This window comes from Lepidochelys kempii, chromosome 7 (genome assembly GCF_965140285.1).
Source record: "Lepidochelys kempii isolate rLepKem1 chromosome 7, rLepKem1.hap1, whole genome shotgun sequence".
NCBI lineage: Eukaryota > Metazoa > Chordata > Testudines > Cheloniidae > Lepidochelys > Lepidochelys kempii.
This window is the reverse complement of record NC_136386.1, coordinates 114,152,021-114,171,710: the sequence shown is the minus strand read 5'-3', so window position 1 is coordinate 114,171,710 and position 19,690 is coordinate 114,152,021. Positions and strand designations below refer to the sequence as shown.

General features: G+C 43.3%; 1 protein-coding gene across 4 annotated transcripts in view; it reads left to right on the top strand.

The window, feature by feature from the left end:
• Positions 1-19,690, top strand: part of CASP7 (caspase 7) — a 41,665-nt gene that overhangs the window by 7,971 nt on the left and 14,004 nt on the right. For 2 of the 4 annotated variants that reach the window (XM_078853874.1, XM_073354331.2), the window contains exon 2: positions 4,318-4,424. In XM_078853874.1, the coding sequence (XP_078710000.1) occupies positions 4,318-4,424 (107 nt within the window). Of the gene's footprint in view, positions 1-2,807; positions 2,863-3,902; positions 3,977-4,317; positions 4,425-19,690 lie in introns of all 4 variants that reach the window. The other 2 variants (XM_073354330.2, XM_073354329.2) reach the window with 2 other exon arrangements.

Sequence of the window (19,690 nt, the reverse complement as noted above, 5' to 3'; positions counted from 1 at the left end):
GACCCCCCCCTCAAACCCCCTCCCACTCCTGTTCCCAGCCCTGACCCTCCCCCCGGTACCTGACCCCCCCCTTAAACCCCTTCCCACCCCTGACACTCCCCCCGGTACCTGACCCCCCCCCTCAAACCCTCTCCCACTCCTGTTCCCAGCCCTGATCCTCCCCCCGGTACCTGACCCCCCCCTCAAACCCCCTCCCACCCCTGACCCTCCCCCCGGTACCTGACCCCCCCCTCAAACCCCCTCCCACTCCTGTTCCCAGCCCTGACCCTCCCCCCGGTACCTGACACCCCCCCTCAAACCCCCTCCCACTCCTGTTCCCAGCCCTGTCCCTCCTCCGGTACCTGACACCCCCCCCCTCAAACCCCCTCCCACTCCTGTTCCCAGCCCTGACCCTCCCCCCGGTACCTGAACCCCCCCTCAAACCCTCTCCCACCCCTGACACTCCCCCCGGTACCTGACCCCCCCCTCAAATCCCCTCCCACTCCTGACACTCCCCCTGGTACCTGACCCCCCCCCCTCAAACCCCCTCCCACCCCTGACACTCCCCCCGGTACCTGACCCCCCCCTCAAACCCCTTCCCACCCTTGACACTCCCCCCGGTATCTGACCCCCCCCTCAAACCCCCTCCCACTCCTGTTCCCAGCCCTGACCCCTCCCCCCCCGGTACCTGACCCCTCCCCCCAAACCTCCTCCCACCCGTGTTCCCACCCTGACCCTCCCCCAGTACCTGACTCCTCCTCAAACCCCCTCCCACCCCTGACACTCCCCCCGGTACCTGACCCCCCCCTCAAACCCCCTCCCACTCCTGTTCCCAGCCCTGACCCTCCCCCCGGTACCTGACCCCCCCCTCAAACCTCCTCCCACCCGTGTTCCCACCCCTGACCCTCCCCAGTACCTGACCCCCCCCTCAAACCCCCTCCCACTCCTGTTCCCAGCCCTGACCCTCCCCCCGGTACCTGACACCCCCCCTCAAACCCCCTCCCACTCCTGTTCCCAGCCCTGACCCTCCGCCCGGTACCTGAACCCCCCCTCAAACCCCCTCCCACCCCTGACACTCCCCCCGGTACCTGACCCCCCCCTCAAACCTCCTCCCACCCGTGTTCCCACCCCTGACCCTCTCCCAGTACCTGACCCCTCCTCAAACCCCCTCCCACCCCTGTTCCCAGCTCTGACCCTCTCCCAGTACCTGAACCCCCCCACCTCACCCGCCTCTCAAACCCTCTCCCATCCCTGTTCCCAGCCCTGACCCCCCAGTATCTGACCCCCCACCTCACCTGCCCTTCACACCCTCTCCCAACCCTGTTTCCAGCCCTGACCCTCCCCCCAGTACCTGACCCCCCCCCCTTCCACCCCTCACCTCACCTTCCTTTCAAACCCCGTCCCACCCCTGTTCCCGCCCTGACTCCCCCCTCCCCCAGCACCTGACACCCCCCCTTCCACTCCTCACCTCACCGGCCCGAGCGGGGCCAAGCCGTGTGGTGCAGCCCCGACCCAGCGCCCTGGCCGGAGTGGTCCTGGGGCGCAGGGCTCCCCATAGGGGTGATGGGGGGCAGGTTTGGAGCCCCTCTATCCCCCTATCCCCCCCTGTGCCTAATCCTCTCTAACTCTGTCCTTCCCCCCCCTCCCCAATCCTTTCCCTTCCTTCTCCAGTGTCTGCCCCTACTGACTTAAGCCCATGTTCTACCTCCTGTCAGACCCCTCTAACCCCCACTCCAATTCTCTCCTCTCCCTTCCCATATCCGACCTCCGCTCTAACTCCGCTCTTTCCACCCCATGCTTCCACCCCCTCCCCCAGTGCCGGACCCTAACCCCTTCATTCCACCTCTCACTCCATGCCTGATCATCTTCCCCCCACCCTGTAACCATGGTTGCCCCGTCTTTTGTCCTGGCAAATCTGTAAGGGGGCTCTCAGTACACACTGCCGGATGTCCTGTCTTATGGGCTCAGAATCATCCTGTACTTTGTACTTCAGAGATGGCAACGCTACCTCTAACCCTCCTTCCGCCACCCCAGCTCCTGGACCCCACCTTCCAATGTCTATCCTTTTTCCTTGTCCCCAAGAATCTGACCCCGTCCTCCTCCTTCCTCACTGACCACTAGCAACTCATCCCCTCTAAGCTCCTTTTTCTTTCTGGCCCCAGAGCCTGATCCTGTCGTCCTTCCTACGCACCCCAGAGCTTAACCCTCCTCCGCCCCCCCCTTTCTGGCCACACTTTCTAACCCCCTGCTTCCCCCTAGCATCTGACCCTCCGCTTCCAGTGCCTGAGTCTTCCTCCAATCTTCAATGTTTTATCCCTTTCTTTTCCTCTTCCTTGAGCCCCAGAGGTTCTTCCCTTTCTGCCCCCCAGCCTTAGGCCTTGTCTACACCAGAAAGGTGGACTATACTGGTGTAGTTAAAGTGAAACAACACTCCATTTCCGTCCCGTGTGGATGCAGTTCTGTTGGTATAAAGGTGCTTTATTCCTGTCTATTCCTGTACAGGAAAGGGAATAAGCTATATTGCTATAAGATAACTTTATACTGATATAACTGCCTCCACACTGATGTAACTATTTTTGTTAAAAAAAAAAAAAAAATCACACCCAAGAGGCTAACAGTTCATTTAGAATCCCGCAATTCCCATAGGTAGTACAAATTATTCCATTTGTGCATTATTTTGCATTTATTAATGCTCATTTTCTTTCATGCATTCATTCACCTATCTGTATTAGGTCCCTTTGAAATTCCTTGTCTTCCCTAAATAATCTTTTCCCCTTTTGCAATAATTTGCAAATTCCGCCACCTTCAAAGTTCATATCCTTTTCCAGATCACCGAGAAACATATTAAACATCATCAGACTTAGCCCTAGTGCTTTATGAACTGTGAGTATTCATATTCTGCGGGGGCTGAAAACCACTTTCCCTTTTACTTTCAACCTGCACTGGGGTTGGTACACAGTATTCAGATCAATGTCCACACAACCTATCTAATATCTGTTTGCATAGTCCTATGTTCCACTGGTATCTAATCTGACAGTCCACGTTTCTAATCTGTCACTTGATGAGTTCAATAGGACATGTATGAGTAAGGGCTACTTTAATGAATAATTGTTTGCAGGAATGGGACAAGCATCAACTGTTCTGCTCTCCACTAAATACTGTGATTTTAAAAAAAAACTTTTCACCTGGTAAATAGTATGTTTTTTCTTATACAGGGGAAATGATTGCTTTCAGTTACACTGGCGTAATTCTGAAACAACTCCACTGACTTTGTGAAGTTGCTCTGAATTTATATTGGAGTGATTGAAAGCAGAATTTGTCCCAAGTGAAATAATTTACCGAGGGGGCTGCTATGAAATCTTAGAAGAGTAATATGCTTTTTAATTTCTGAGCATAACTTTCTTTACTTTTTTAAAAACACACGAATCTTAGGAAAATATAAAACAACTAATGTGTGAAGTAGACAGAAGTAGTGAAATTCAAAATTAAGACTGATCTACATCCATGAGTCACATCACTGTACTTTCCCCCCAAACACAATTGGATATATGTATGTGAGAAAAATCGAAATCTTCCATTAGTGTATGTTGTTGTAGTCATGCTGGTTCCAGAATATTAGAGAGCCAAGGTGAGTGGAGGTAATATGTCTTATTGCACTGACTTCTTTTGGGGAGAGAGAGAAATTTTTGAACTTGCACAAAGCTCTTCTTCAGGTCTGGGAAACTAGTTAGTTTGAAGTCTGAAGAAGAGCTCCGTGTAAGTTTGAAAGCTTGTTTCTCTCACCAACAGAAGCTGGTCCAATAAAAGATATTACCTCACCCAACTTGTCTCTAGAAAAATCAAAAGCATTCTTTTTGAGTTTTCAGGATATCTTCCAATTGGATTATAACTACTGTGGAATAACCTAAATATTTTGGTTTCAGATTTTTAGAGCTGCCTTTCCAACATACTGGTTTTGGTCCACTTTGACTGGATTACAAAGCATCTTGAAAGCATGGTATGAGGACCTTTCACTAAAAATGTATTTTTATTTTTGATCTTAGCTGCAGTTTATGGACAGATTTTTAGAGTCACTTTTTAATAATTACAATAAAAAATGTAGCAGCGGTGGTTGAATACGTGTAGTATTGGATTGATGCTGGATCCAAAAAACTATGGTTACTCCTAGCCTATGAAACATCCCGCAACATAGCAGATTGATGATTAACCCCAAATACATTTGGGGTTATGACTGGGGGATTTATTAGGCTTTTTAGTTACAGAAGTGTTTTAAAAAAATGATAGCACTCCTCAAAGGACACTTATATTCAAGTTCTCTGTTTTATTCTGTGTGCATAGATGGAAGAAAATCAATCTAGTCCTGTGCCCGCAGAGAAGGATGGAGATCGAGGTGATATGGTGGATGCAAGGCCAGACAGAAGTTTGAGACTCTCCTTGTTTGAAAAGTAAGTTTAGTTTTATTATATTTTTACATTTCAGTCTATATGCAATGGAATGAATCCCAGACCATCTATGCCCCAAAAGTGAACAGATACTGCTAGAAAAATGTTAAATATGCCATCTTAAATCAGGATTTAGAAAATTACATTCCGTCAGCGCTGCTTATGAATTTATACACCCCATGTCCATTGAAAGTATTTCTCTATCCAGACAGTGCATGATTGTATGGGAAGGAGAAACAGACCATGATGCTTATTCTTCACTTTTACTGTACTCCCATGATTTCAAAGACGAAAATCTTGGAAATTCCTAGTTGGCTTAATTTTAGATTTTATTAATAATAATTATTTATGGTTCTTTTTCAAACATGGTTGCTTAGTGTTGTTTTTAAATTCATATTTAGTCATCTAAATAAGTGGCCTGTCTTTCTGTCTTGAACAGAGAGTCTGATCAAAGGGTTAAAGCACAAGCCTATGAGTCAGATGATCTGAGTTTTCTTCTTGCCACAGACACAGTGTGAGCTTAGGCAAGTCCCTTAATTTCTCTGCCTCCATTTCCTTATTTCTAAAATGAGCATTTTGTGAGGCTCAATCAGCATAAAGCACTTTGAGGTTCTCTGATGGAAGACACAATAGGCTAAGTATTATAATCAATTTCCTAAATATTTTGAGTACAGCATTATTATTATTATAACCACAACCTCACATTTTCTGCAGATATAAAATGGAGGATGTAACATTTCACTTCCAGAATCAACAAAACTTTTTTTTTAAAAGGCTTATTCATTTAAAATGAATTAAACTTGTTTTAACAGTATACTAGCTTGTCTGTTCTAAGGGGAAATAGTCTATTTCTATCCTTATGCTAAATTGCTTACAGTTTACCTCTTGTTAATGAAGACCATTCATTGTGTGTTCGAGCAATCTGACTGGCTACTGTACCAGGCATCTATTCTTTGGGAATACCTTGAATCTACAAATCGAAGCTATATCACTCTTAAAATACTTCTGGACGTTTGTTGTACCTTAAAGCCAGGGTCTCAAAGTTAAAGGCCACATGCAGTAAGTCAGAGCAGGGCGTAGAATCCAAGCGTCTTGTCTGCCAAGACCATGCTCTACAAGCTAACATTACAACCCAGTAACACCTCAGTTTGAGACATTTCCTGGTGGTTAATTTTGGTTGTATTTAATGGTTCTTGGCTTTGTTCTTGCCATCAACTTTTCCTACCAGGTGGTCAGTACTTTCAAGGAAATATGTGTTATGCACTCAGTTTATTATTGCTAAAGTACATACGTGGGCACAAAAGGAAACGGTTAACTTGGTGCTGTTAACAAGGCACCTCTTTGTTCTAATGTAGAAGGGAACAGAATTGTGACACTATAGAAAGTGAATTGTGAACCATGCAGAAGGGGAAAACTTTGCAGCTCCTGTTAGCCCCTCTGTGGCTGCAGCTTGGGGATTCAGTTCCATGCAGCCCTAGAGCAGAGAAAGGAAGTAGTTGAAAATCTACACCAGTCTGGTGTATTTCTCTCAGTGCAGTAAAACTTACAACGCAGATCACAGCATAAATTGTTGCAGTCTCACCAGAAATCATTTCCATTGTGTGGCTTTTCCACAGCAAATCTGTGATGCTATCAATCCAGTCGCGGGCCTCTGCCTTAGGCACATGGCTAAGTGGCCCAGTGTCAGCTATCGAATTGCAACATGGCAATTTTCCTCTTCTTTTCTTCCAGTTGGGGGAATTTAATTCTGTATGTTTCATCTCTTTGAAAAGCTTTCTAGATTTATTACCATTTTAGGAAACAATGTGGTTCAAGGAAATAAGCTGATTTGTTAAAAATCACCTGCTTTTTTGCAAAAAGAAAAGGAGTACTTGTGGCACCTTAGAGACTAACCAATTTATCTGAGCATAAGCTTTCGTGAGCTACAGCTCACTTCATCGGATGCATACTGTGGAAAATACAGAAGATGTTCTTATACATACAAACCATGAAAAAATGGGTGTTTACCACCACAAAAGGTTTTCTCTCCCCCTACCCCACTCTCCTGCTGGTAATAGCTTATCTAAAGTGATCACTCTCCTTACAATGATAATACTCTCCAGCACAAATCCAGGGTTTAACAAGAATGTCTGAGGAATGGGGGTGGGGGGTGTGTAGGAAAAAACAAGGGGAAATAGGTTACCTTGCCACTCCCAGTCTCTATTCAAGCCTAAGTTAATTGTATCCAATTTGCAAATGAATTCCAATTCAACAGTCTCTTGCTGGAGTCTGGATTTGAAGATTTTCTGTTGTAATATCACAACTTTCATGTCTGTAATCGCATGAGCAGAGAGATTGAAGTGTTCTCTGACTGGTTTATGAATGTTATAATTCTTGACATCTGATTTGTGTCCATTTATTCTTTTACGTAGAGACTGTCTAGTTTGACCAATGTACATGGCAGAGGGGCATTGGTGGCACATGATGGCATATATCACATTGGTAGATGAGCAGGTGAACGAGCCTCTGATAGTGTGGCTGATGTTATTAGGCCCTGTGATGGTGTCCCCTGAATAGATATGTGGGCGCAGTTGGCAACAGGCTTTGTTGCAAGGATAAGTTCCTAGGTTAGTGGTTCTGTTGTGTGGTATGTGGTTGCTGGTGAGTATTCACTTCAGGTTGGGGGGCTGTCTGTAGGCAAGGACTGGCCTCTCTCCCAAGATTTGTGAGAGTGTTGGGTCATCCATCAGGATAGGTTGTAGATCCTTAATAATGCATTGGAGGGGTTTTAGTTGAGGGCTGAAGGTGACGGCTAGAGGCGTTCTGTTATTTTCTTTGTTAGGCCTGTCCTGTAGTAGGTGACTTCTGGGAACTCTTCTGGCTCTATCAATCTGTTTCTTCGCTTCCGCAGGTGGGTATTGTAGTTGTAAGAATGCTTGATAGAGATCTTGTAGGTGTTTGTCTCTGTCTGAGGGGTTGGAGCAAATGTGGTTGTATCGCAGAGCTTGGCTGTAGACAATGGATCGCGTGGTGTGGTCAGGGTGAAAGCTGGAGGCATGTAGGTAGGAATAGCGGTCAGTAGGTTTCCGGTATAGGGTGGTGTTTATGTGACCATCAAAACCTGCTTTTTTGTTTTGTTTCATTACCACTAGATGGCAGGCTAACATCGTTTTTGTTTGTTAAAAAAAAATCACCAGAGAGTGATCACTTAGAGAATCACAGTTGTATGAGCAATTGATATGGTTTTTATTTTGCTGAGCAGAAATCACAAGGTACTGCATGGCAAGCTTGATGACAATAAAAGTGTGAAAAGTTAATAGTTAAAAGAAAATTTGGCTGATGATTTGAAAAATATATGTGCATTCTCCATGTGATCTTTGGAAACAAAAATACGCTTTTTTCTCATCTCCTTTGTGTGATTCTGTAATACTTTTATGTGCCTTTATCTCTTTGTAAAAAATTCTCATTTCTTCACAGGATGCTTTAATATCTTACCTTTCATGCACTTAAGCATCACTTGGAATTTCAAAGATGTCACCCCAAATAGTAACAAGGCATTTTAAAATTCATGTTTTGTTCTGCCTCCCTCCACATAATTGCTCTGTCCATTGTGTGTCATATGAAAATATGTGTGTGGTGGGCATTGGAGAAGCACAGGAGCCATCATTTCTTTTAAGCATCCAGAGGCCAGAATTCAACACAAAGGGTAAAATTCTGGTCCCATTGAAGTCAGCGAGAGTTTAACCATTAACTTCAGTGGGGCTAGGATTTCATCCACAATGTATTTTTAAAACCAACTGAATGCCTCTATAGTATGGCAGAGTAGAGCTTGCTTTGTTAGCATCCCTTGTTGTATTTTTAGTGCACTTGGCTAAAGTGAAGCATCCATGGGCAGTGGCTGTAAGAATTTGGATACCAGTACAACTATTATTGAATTGTATAGAACTGTTTGTCCTTGGGTTACTTTACCTTTTGCCCACTGCTCTTCTCTATTTCTTTTACATTTCGTATTCCCCTTCTCAGGGCATGTCTACACTATAAACTTAAGTTGACTGTGTGGGGAGAGGAGAGCCCGGAGGGGGGTGGGGGTCAGCTGGGTTCCCAGTGGGGAGATCTGTGCCCAGTGTCTGGTTGGCTGCCACGTTCCCAGAAGGGAGCTGAGAAGCCCAGTGCAGTTGTCCCATTCCTGGCAGGGAGCGGGAAGCCGAGAGCTATGGGTCAGCCAGGCTTCCGGTGGGGACATCCGCACCCAGAGTCTGGTCAGCTGCCATGCTCCCAATGTGGAGCTGAAAGCCCGGGTGGCAGCCCGAATTGGAGCCAGGAGCCTGGATGGCAGCCTGGCTACAAGCCGGGATCCCGGGAGCCAGCCGAGCAGAGCGCCGAAGTGGCAGCCTGAGCTAGGAGCCTGAGTGGCAGCCTGGCTTGGAGTGGAGACCGGGCAGCAGGCCAGCTATTTTTTTGTCAATTTCATGGCTCCAGGGGAAGCCTCTAGGGGTGGTGAAAGTTATTACATCAGTATAGCAGGGCACTTACATCTGCAGGAGCAAGGCTGTAGTGTGTACACTGACCTAATTAGGTCGACCTAAGGCATCTTACACTTTAGTGTTGACCAGACCTCAGTTGGAAAGAATTTTCTAGTATATAAATAAGTATCTATTTAAGAACTCTTAAGTTACTGTAACAGCATCCAGGCTCAGACCCCCTCAAGTGCACCCCTTAGGTGACAGGCCTGACTTCATGCAATTAACTCTATATGGAGTTAATATGCTTCCACCATCTTAGACAGGATCTCCAGGCTGCAGCCTCCTGTTTCTCAACCATGTTAACAACACAGACACAATTCAATTTTGGCACCTGTAAGCTTTTCCCTTTGGGAGCCTGTGACACTATACATTTGCTCTGATGTATAAATAGCATCTTTGGAACAAATAATTATTTATTCATTCCTCAAAGGTGCAAAGGGTAAAAACAATAAAAGACCCTTAACTTACACCGTACGTTTTTCTTGAGATGGAGTTAGCTGAGCTGATTGGGTCTCTGTAATATTGCTACAGTATTTCTATAAAGCAGTTAATTTTGCCTTCAGTAAGAATCAAAGCAAAAACCTATAACAATTTGAGAGCTCTCATTTTAATTAAATTGAGAAAAAACATCATCAATCTGTGTTTTGCTCTTCAGCTCATCAGCAGTTATGACATCCTCAGTTAAATAGACTATACACTCAAATTTTACATGAGCTTTCTCCGTTTTGCAAACTGAAATTCACATGAAAAAAGACTTACAAGTATAGAGAACTTTTTCATATTTCCTGTTTCTCCCAGGGCTATAGAGCATCAGGTTATGAGAACCATGGACTGAAATCATAGAATTGTAGGATTGGAAGGGACCTCGAGAGGTCATCTAGTCCAGTCCCCTGCACTCATGGCAGGACTAAGTATTATCTAGACCATCCCTGACAGGTAATCTTTCACCACCCATGTCTCTGTGTATCAAAATTTTTCAAAACAAAGAGCCAAATCTTTAGCTAGTGCAAAGTCTGCATAGCTTTATTGAAATAAATGTACCCCAATAAACACCAGCTAAGGTTCTACATTAAAATGTCATCAAAAATTCCTTCTTTCTTTTTTTTTCTTTTTCTTTTTGGAAGCGGGGGTTGGGGGTGGGAATTGTGGCGTTGGGGGTGGGTTTTTTTCCTTCATGCATTTGCACAAAACCAGAGTCTGCTGCGTGATTCTCATGCTGGAACTAGAATGGTAGGTTGGTAGAGCAATTTGTTCAGTGAGACCTGAATCATTTGAAGAATATACGTGTACATGGATTAATAACCAGTTACAATGACAGCTTTGGAGATTTAGGGAGATGGGGAATTTAAGGCTGACAAGAGATGCTCTTTTGTTGTTCTCTTTCATCCTCCCGGGAGTTATTTTCCACCCACCTTTGATTACCAGCAGTTTCCTTTTATTTGTTTGACAAGATACATCACAGGTAAGGATTTCAGGAGGAATTGTTTCTCAGAATGTGCTCTCGTTTGGTTTCCCCTCACGTCTACATACAGGGTGTGCAACTTATAAAAATGTATTGTGCAGGCCACTTGAAACACTGAACTTTGGGAAAAGAGCCCCTTCAGTACAGCACAGCATTGCCTTATTTACAGAAAAGCAAGTAGGGTAGGGTTGTCAGCATCTGCTTACAAAGCAATTGTAAAATTAGTCACTTCATGAAGTCTGAGTGCTCCTACCTTGTCCTAGTGTTGAAATCCTAATGATGAGCTGAATGACACCTCATTGGTTTCAGCAGCACCTTTGTATGTTTTTTTTACTGCAGTGTGCAGTTAAACAGTGAGCTTTGAAGCCACCAAATATTACAGATTTTTTTAAAAAATTAAACATTTATGTGACAAGTATTTCCTGTGTCCTCACAACAGCTAGGATAAAAATTGTCAGGCTTCCTGCTCCAGTTAATAGCTGATTGATCTCTTGCTATCTGGAACCATAAACTGATTGTGTCCAGATACAATGGTGATGGACACAATGTGAGTAGATGGGCTTCTGGATGGATGTATCAGGAAGATATTTTATCCACATTGTATTGTCTTGTGATTATGGCATTGGATTGGGAATTTGGGAGATCTGTATTCAATTCCCAGTTCTGCCTCAGGCTTCCTTTTTGTCCTTTGGCAAGTCACTTACCATCCCTGTGTCTTAGTACCCTAGCTGTCAAATAAAGATAATGATCCTTCCTTTTCACCCATTCTTCCTCTGTCTTGTCTAGTTCAATTGTAAGCTCCCTCAGGTAGGGGCTGTCTTTCTTTGTGTTTCTAGTGTACCAAGCACAATGAGGGCCAGTCTCGTTTGGGGCTTGCAGGTGCTATTATAATCTAAACAGTAAGTAGCAATGATAAAAATCATATGTGCTTTCTGTCTGAAGCATTTGGCATTTCATCAGTTTGAGAGAGGATTACTGAACTAGGTGGTGTTTGCTGGTTATGGCAATTCCTGTGTGAGTAATAAAAGTATACTTTGGAAGATTTTTTTTCTCATATAATACACCAGGAATTTTTCACTTCTAATTAGTCTTTCTTTACCTTTTTTTGGTGAGAATCTAGAACTCAGTCACTAGAGAACACCTGCAGCCAGGCGGGTGTTGGCATAACAGTTCATTGAACCCAATCGGTACTTGTTCTTTTCTCCTAGAGACATTTGCATGTGGTACATAGTGTAAATGCTCAGCTATCTTGGAACTGTATTTTAGCAATCACAGCAGCAGGTAGGGTTCCCACCTCTGAGGTACAAAAAACCAAGACATCCAGGATAAAAAAACCAGGACATCCATAAAATCAAACACTTGGCAGTGTGTACCAAGCACCCTCACAGATATCTTACAGGACAGCTACTTCCAAAAAGTGATCCTAGCAAAACCTGGATAGGTGGCAACCCTAGCAGCGGATCAAGTATCAGGTTTGCTTTTAATTATAGTAATTTGCCTGTCTCTTTGCAAGGAAGCCAAGATAATAAAAAATAATTCAAAGTTTAGGGGAAAGCAAATCACACGTCATTTATTATTTTTTCCATTTTTTACATAAGCAACCAACAACAAAGAAATGGAAAAATGCAAACAAAATGTATAGGCATTAGAATACATAAAAAGTAAATTATATGGGAACTATTTCTAAGATACAGAGTACTAAGGATTTGTTGTTCTTTTTTAACTGTCTGTTCACTTGGGTTAAAAGTTTTCAGAAATGCTCTTTGTTATCCTGCTGTGGTGGGTAAGAGTTTGTTAAAAGGTAAAGTTGTGCTATTCCACCTCACTTTCCTTTCCTAAAGTCCCTCACCGGAGCACTGATAGAATCATAGTGATGAGATGTTTTCTGCCTGTCAGCAAAGGTGGATCAGGCCTGCATGACCTCAGCAGCTTGCTAGGCCATAGCCATGGGGGTTTGAATAGCCCCACAGAAAAGTCCAGCGTAACCCACTGCTGACATAGGCGAACCTTTGGGCCTGAACGCAGAGCATCCTGTTTCACTGTCCATTATAGTCCTGAGCATGGTGGGCTCTTAACATTACTAAAGAAGATTAAACTTGCTCTTGGACACAAGGGTGAAACTATTTTCAGATGCAGAGTGGAGTGATATTTGATGATGAGCCAAGGTACTGTACAGTGTCATATCTCTCCTTCCTCCTCGGTTGCTGCCTTTGTGGGAGTGTCGTGAATGAATTCCCTGAAATAATTCAGACATCATGTTCTCCCCAGCTAAAGGTCACTCTGATGGCACAATGCTCTTGCTATTTCATATGCAAAGATATTCTGGAAAAGTGTACTTTTTTGCTTTGCTTTGTTTAGTTTTATTATTAGCTTTTATTAGTATGATGTTTATATAAAATGTCTCTTTAGTTTATTAATATTATTATTATATTATTATTAATACCTGTGGTGATGGTGGTATATAGCATAATTAGAAATTATCTGTGTATGTTATACAGCCTAAGATCCAATCCTGAGGGATCTCAATTTGCACAACTCCGATGGGAGGTTCATACATATAGGACTTGCAGAACAGAACTGTCTCCTGAAAAGTTATCTGTCCTCTTTTGTGTTTGTAAAGCCCTTAGTGACTTTTAGGTGCTATATAAATCCTATCATGTATCACACAAAAAATTCATGAGTTACCACCCAACAGAGTGTTGGGCAAAGTAACAGAAATGTAAACCTAGGGTTAGAGAATAGAGCTTGCACTTTATTGGCTCCATTTAATTGTGAATATTACACTGCAGTGCTATCATGTAAGAGTGTGAATAGAAATTTGCAGAAAACAACGTGCTGTGTACAAAAGAACAGGAGACTGCTGCCTGACTTCTTAATTTTTTGACTGTTGCTAAATGTTTACACAATACTTGTCAGATATAGCCTATGTCCAATATTTGTACTAACATGTAACTGAATGAGCCCCACTTTGCTTCCTATAGTGAATAAAACTGCAAAGAAAGAATTAATTTTGAATACTATTGACTGTAACTCAAGTTAATATGTAGTTATAAAAGGACAAGAACAATGTATTTGTTTAGATTTTATAAACTGCTCATCTCAAACTCTGGGTGCATCTACAAGATGGAAAACGTGCCAGAAGTTACACACTAAGGCTATGTCTACACTACGAAATTAGGTCGAATTTATAGAAGTCGGTTTTTTAGAAATCGGTTTTATATATTCGAGTGTGTGTGTCCCCACAGAAAATGCTCTAAGTGCATTGGTTCTGATCCCGTAAACAGCTGTACTTGGTAGACCCCGCCATTCCACAGAGAGCCATTGACTTCAGTGGCTTTTCATGTGTGGGGAGCCTTTGTGGAGCAGCTTGCAGGATGAGGGCCTAAGCCATTGGATGGCTTAAGAGAATCTAGGCCCTTTGTTGTTTAACTCCCTCTTTGAATTCAGTCTAGGTGGGTAACAGAAAGTTACTTCCTTTGAAAACTTTTAAGTGGCCTTTGTGCAGTGAGTTACAGTCACAGTATAGTTCCAAAGTTATCCTAAAAAATGCCACTGGGCCTGGAACTGATTGTCAGTCTTAGTAAAGAAGCTGAGAACTGAATAGTCACTATGGCTAATCCTGCAGACTTTTATGCACAAGTCTAACTTTACAGTCACAAATAGCCCCATTGATTTCAGTGGGCCCCCCACAATAGTAAAGTAAGCACTTGCATAAGGGTTTGCAGTATTGGAGCTTAAGCCTGAAGTACGCTTGCCCTCTTCTCTCTCCTTCCCAAAATTGAGGCTCAAAATTGAGGCACATGTTCACTCAGCTCCTGTCAGGACCAACATTCCCTTTTTCTTTTCTCTCCTGAAGGAAGGGTTTCCTGTTCTGGTGAAAAGGTTCTTATGGTAATATTTGATAGTCCCCTCACTTTCTCATTGGAGTATTTTTCTAAAGCATGATTTAGAATTCTTCCAAGGTTGGTTATTTCATTAGTGAAAATCCTTCAAAGCTGGTAGTAATTTCAGTTAATTCAGGCAGATACGCTGGTCCCCTTAGGCAAATTAGTAGTGTAAACATTTGTTTGAATTCCATTTATCTTCCCTGTGTTTTTGAAGGTTAATTGTTTCTTTGTCATCAGAGGTTGGTTACTTGAATTGTTAAACTACTGGCCAGTTTTTCTTACAACCATTTCCTAAAGTGGTATGACAGTGAAGATTGACCTCTGTTAAACAAGATGGAACAATTATTAGATTTTATAAAATGCTTACAGTTGAATAATACTTAGGGCTTACATCGCATTCTTCAAAGCACTTGAGAGGAAGTTAAGATTTATCCCCATTTTACAGATGAGAAACCTGAGAAACAGAGAGATGAGGTGAATTGTCAAGAACATAGTGACTCAATAGCAGAGATGGGAATGAACCCCAAGCTCCTAATTCCCAGTCCAATGTCTTATCCACAGTACCATCCTGCCAGTTACAGTGATTTCAGTTATAGTGATTTCAGTTCCACATTTCAGTGTCTTGACTTCTTACATAAAGGGCCCGACCCTGAATACTTTATGCACAAACTTCGTTGTCAATCCCAATGCCAATTTTAAAACTTGGTGTTCAAGTCTGGTTCAACCGGTGTAGTTGGGGAAGGCACTCACCAAATATACCTACTCCTTAACCCACCTAATATCCTTTCTGTCTAAAGACTTGTAACACACAAGATTCTTTGCACAAATAAAATACGGGGCATTTGGACATTCAAGCATTGGCATGTTCCTTCCACCCCCAAAATGGTATTTCTCTAATACAGAGTTGAGGGGGAAAGGGGACAGCATAATTATGTATTATGTGTAGGCTGCTCTGAGTGTATGTGCCACTTTACTCAAGTAGATGTATCAAAGAACAAAATCTCTGCTTCAAAGAATTTATAACCTAAAAAGTACCAGTCAGGTACAAACAAAGAGTGGCTTGTGTCTGTTATTGCAGACAGGCTTCAAGTACAGGTACTTGTAAGGTGTGATGTGATAGGAGAGAGAAGGGTAACTGCGGGTGTTTGATAGATTAGAAAATCTGAAGAGGAGGAAGGAGTAAAAGAGAGCGGTTAGGAGTGAATCTTGAGTAGAATGTAGGAATGTTATGAAAACCGTATAATAACAAACCAAAGCATGGCCATAAGAATGCCACAGATAGAAACTGACCACAAAAATTGTATCATTTAAGCTGATACTTAAAAACAAATATGAAACCAGAGACAGCTATTTTTAGAAGTACTTTGGTAATGAAGTCCTAACAACAATTCCTCCAGACCACTTGAGAGGCATAGAGCAACACATTTTCCATGCTGAGGAAAGCACCAAAGTCCTTACAAGGTTCTGTTGAGATTTTAAACTAATACTGTTTCCTGCTCACCCATCCAACTTACAATATTGTGACATAATGGGAAATATTCTCAAACACAGATTAGTAGTTGGTAGATAGATGTCTGTATTACATCACTACTATTCATCCATCACTTGCCGGCTCTAATAGAAAGGCAAAGACTGAATGGGCCATAGCAGGACTGGCATCTGATACTTAGGATCATGAGATAATCATGATCAGAAGTATGGGATAGTTTATACTCTGTGAACAGAAGGCTTCAGTTTCTAGAACAGGCAATAAATTCTCTTTTCAATAGAATTTTATGTTCAGTCATACAAATGAATGACTGTCCTTGCAAAGCACATTAAGGCAGCGGTGCCCAAACTTTTCCTGTTGTGCCCCGCCCCCTTACCAGTAATGGAATCTGTCCACCTCCCCTCCATTACTGCACAGTTGTCTCAGCAGTGGAGCGGGGGCTGAAAGCAGGACTGGGCGCAGAACTGGGGATGAGGGAGGAGCTTGGGCTAGAGGAGGAATTGGCCTGGGGTAGAGAGGGAATGAGAGCAGGGCTGGAGCTGGGCTGGGGACAGAGCAGGGCTGGGTGGCACTCCTTCCCCTCTCTCCATGGGGGCAGGCCTGGGCCGCACCATGCAGCCCCGCCTCTCCCCTCCCCCTCCTCCCCCCGAATGTTCCTGTGCGTGCCACAATTTGGGAACCACTGCGTTAAGGGGACATGTCAGCTTAAAAAAAGCACACTGATCTTAAATTTCTTCAGTATTCTTACAGATACCCAAAATGACTACAACTAGAAGAGATCAGAGAATTCTAGTTTGAGCATTTGACAGCACATTGTTCACAGTCAATTTCATATTCTTCCCCCCTTTTGTATAGTCAGTTAGGTAATCGGTTTTTCCCCAGTTGTTTATGTGGGTCTTCCATAGAGGAATAGTGGAGGCAGAACACTTGAAAAATGTGCTTGTAAAACCATCCAGATTGGCAGGACTCTGGAGCCTCTCTGCAGTATCTCAAGCTACTTCTAACTCACTTTGATCCAAATAGGCTTCAAGTTGACAGTGTATCTTTAGCTATACACATCCATCAATAAATCCCCAAAAGCCCCTAACCTTGGGGGGAGAAGGGACTTTCTAAGCCTCCTCCCTGCTTTCAAAACCAAAGTCTAGTTTACTGCAGAGTGTCACTTCACAATTCATTTTTGATTCAATTTCCTCTTTAAAAAAAATTCCCTTTCACACAGGAGTGGACCCTTGCTATTTGTAATTTTGTCTTTATTCTCCTACTCCTCTGTATAGCCACTTCATTGACTGACTATTCTCTTCCAGGCAGAGATATTGTTTCCTTTATATACAAATCACCATTGAGCCTATTCCTCACAAGGGAAAGAAACTCATGGTTTTCAAAAGTTCACAAATGGAAATGGATCCTTGTCAGACTTTTTTTTTTTTTAATCCCTGCTAACTTTCAGCGGCAGTAATGGGATTAGTTTAGCGACAGCTTGTGTGGGTGAGATCACATTTTCTTCCTGCCAATACTTATCTTCTCTTCTTGCTGTAGAATTTCCCAGTTTATGTTGCTTTTCCAAGAAGTGGCCTTGCTTACCTGAACAAAGTGCTATTACAGACTCTGGCCTCTCTGGCACAATGTTCAATATTGCTGGAAGCTGCAGAGTTAAATCCCTTTTGCAATGTGCTGGATATCTGTCCTTATTAATAAGGTCCACCACTCATTGGGTCCAGTTTGATCATCATGTTGAGACTGCAATATCTTTTGTGGAAATATACATGGCTACAGTTACAGAGTATTAGGGGGCTTATTCCTTCACCCACTTACTTCCCTGGTCCTTCTCGCATGAACAGAGAGCAACAATACCTGAAGTCCAAAGGTGCAAACAATTCGATGTTTATTGGGGTGAACTTCCAGCAAGCATGATTCCAGTTTCCTTCCTTAGTATCCTCCTTCCCAGCTCTGACACCACAGAGCCTTACACCTGTGTCCCTGTTCCCATTCCTACCCTTAGCCAAACATGATTCCAACTTCCTTACTCCCATTTCCCCCTTTAGCAAAACATGATTCCAATTTTCTTACCCCCATTCCCTGTTCCCATCTCCCCCACACACCCATCCACTTCCTCATTGACTACAGATTATATAGTAAAACTTGAGTTCTGCTTAGCTATACCTTAACCAATCATTTTCCTGAAATTTAACTAACCAATCCTAACATATTGTAACATGATTATGTAACCAATTATATCCCACCACCTTAATTAGTTTACACCCAGCAAAATTAATTATACAGCAGACAGGAACAATCACAGAACCAGACAGAGATTATACAGACAAACAATAGCAAAGTGGGAACTATAATGACAAGACAATACAGAAGTGAGGATTTCACATCCCAGCTATTGATAAGTGAGTTCTTGCCAGACGGGATGCTATCAAACTAAGTTTCCTTTTACATTTTCTAGGCATTTCCCTTTCTCTGGAGGTGATAGGAATACAATTCTGTCCTGATAGTGCCTAACAGCCCAATAGCACCTTATTTCAATGTGACTAGTTTGGAATGTGAGGATGTGACTGTTCGCTTCCTAGCTTATGGCTGCCTCTGCTGCTTAGCCAAAGGCCTTAGCCTAAGAACAGGGCCTCAGACTGTCACAGTAAGAGAAGGCCCTTACACCAGCAGACAGTGATTTTGATTCTTTCTTTTGTACCTCTAGAACTAGCCAAGTGATAAGAATACACCTAAATTCTTAAAGTACAGGCCTTTGCAGACAGGCCTGAATATCTTTATCCTAACACTCCACCCCTTTTTTTTCTTTTGGGATCCTCCTGCCCAGGTATCCCTGGAAAAGCATAGGACATATGGCGACACATTTCCTGATAGGGCCAGGCATCAAGGTGGAAGGTGTCGATATTCCATTTGTCCCACTGCCCTTTGTGTCGTATGGGCATACCACGCCTGCACCTGCACCTTCTCTCATATGGGCATACCACGCCTATTCCAATTAGTGTTCCTATTCCAATTAGTGTTCCAATTAGTGTCCCATTATAGTGGGCCCGAGAAGGTTAGGTCCAGGTTGTCTAGTACACTGCAGGATTTGGAGGGCTTATTACATTACTTATAGGTTATCTCCCTATGCAACGTAACACAAGTACAGTTAACAATTCGAAATCCCCAGCAACACTGAGTCCTGACCACTGCAGTATGGTCCAACATCCGAGACACCCCCAAAACACTGCCTCTCCTCCTTCAATGGGGTCACGATCTTGTGTCCAGTTGCTGGCAGTTGCAACAAGCTTCCCCTGGAGGTTTTGCTTGCTTTTTGTCCATATCATAAGTCCATTGAATGTTCACAGAGAAATGGGATATTGTCCAAATCAGCTTGATCACTTGGTATGGAATCAGGCAGTAAGCCCTGGCTTATTCACAGCAATAAGATTCACAGATCCATTTGTGCACCAAAGTCCATATAGCAGCATGTAGATGTGTGTAGTTTGGTTATGGGCTGGTGTAATTGTGCCCCCAGTAATATGTACATTCCAAGCAAAACACCTTATACACAGTATACCCAATTGTCCACCCCTTGCATAGGCCATTGATCCTGCTCCTCAATAGTCATAGGAGAGGGGCACATCCAAACATCATCTATTGATTTACACTATTTTACACACCCCTTCATTAATTCCCAGTGAGCTCCTCCCCTTTTCATTATTTCCATAGGGCTTGTGGGGGCCACCTTAGCTGCCATTCCATTTCCAGGTACCACAGTAGCTATTACACAGGTGCTGGCCTCCTAGTTGAACATTTTGCATTCCCATACACATCTTTCCCCCCAAGGTCAGCCTTTTGAAGCCATCCCCCACCCACATCATGAGGTTTTCTGTTCATTAAAACACAACAATGCCAGCAACAAGACAAACACCACAGACAAACAACACAAAACA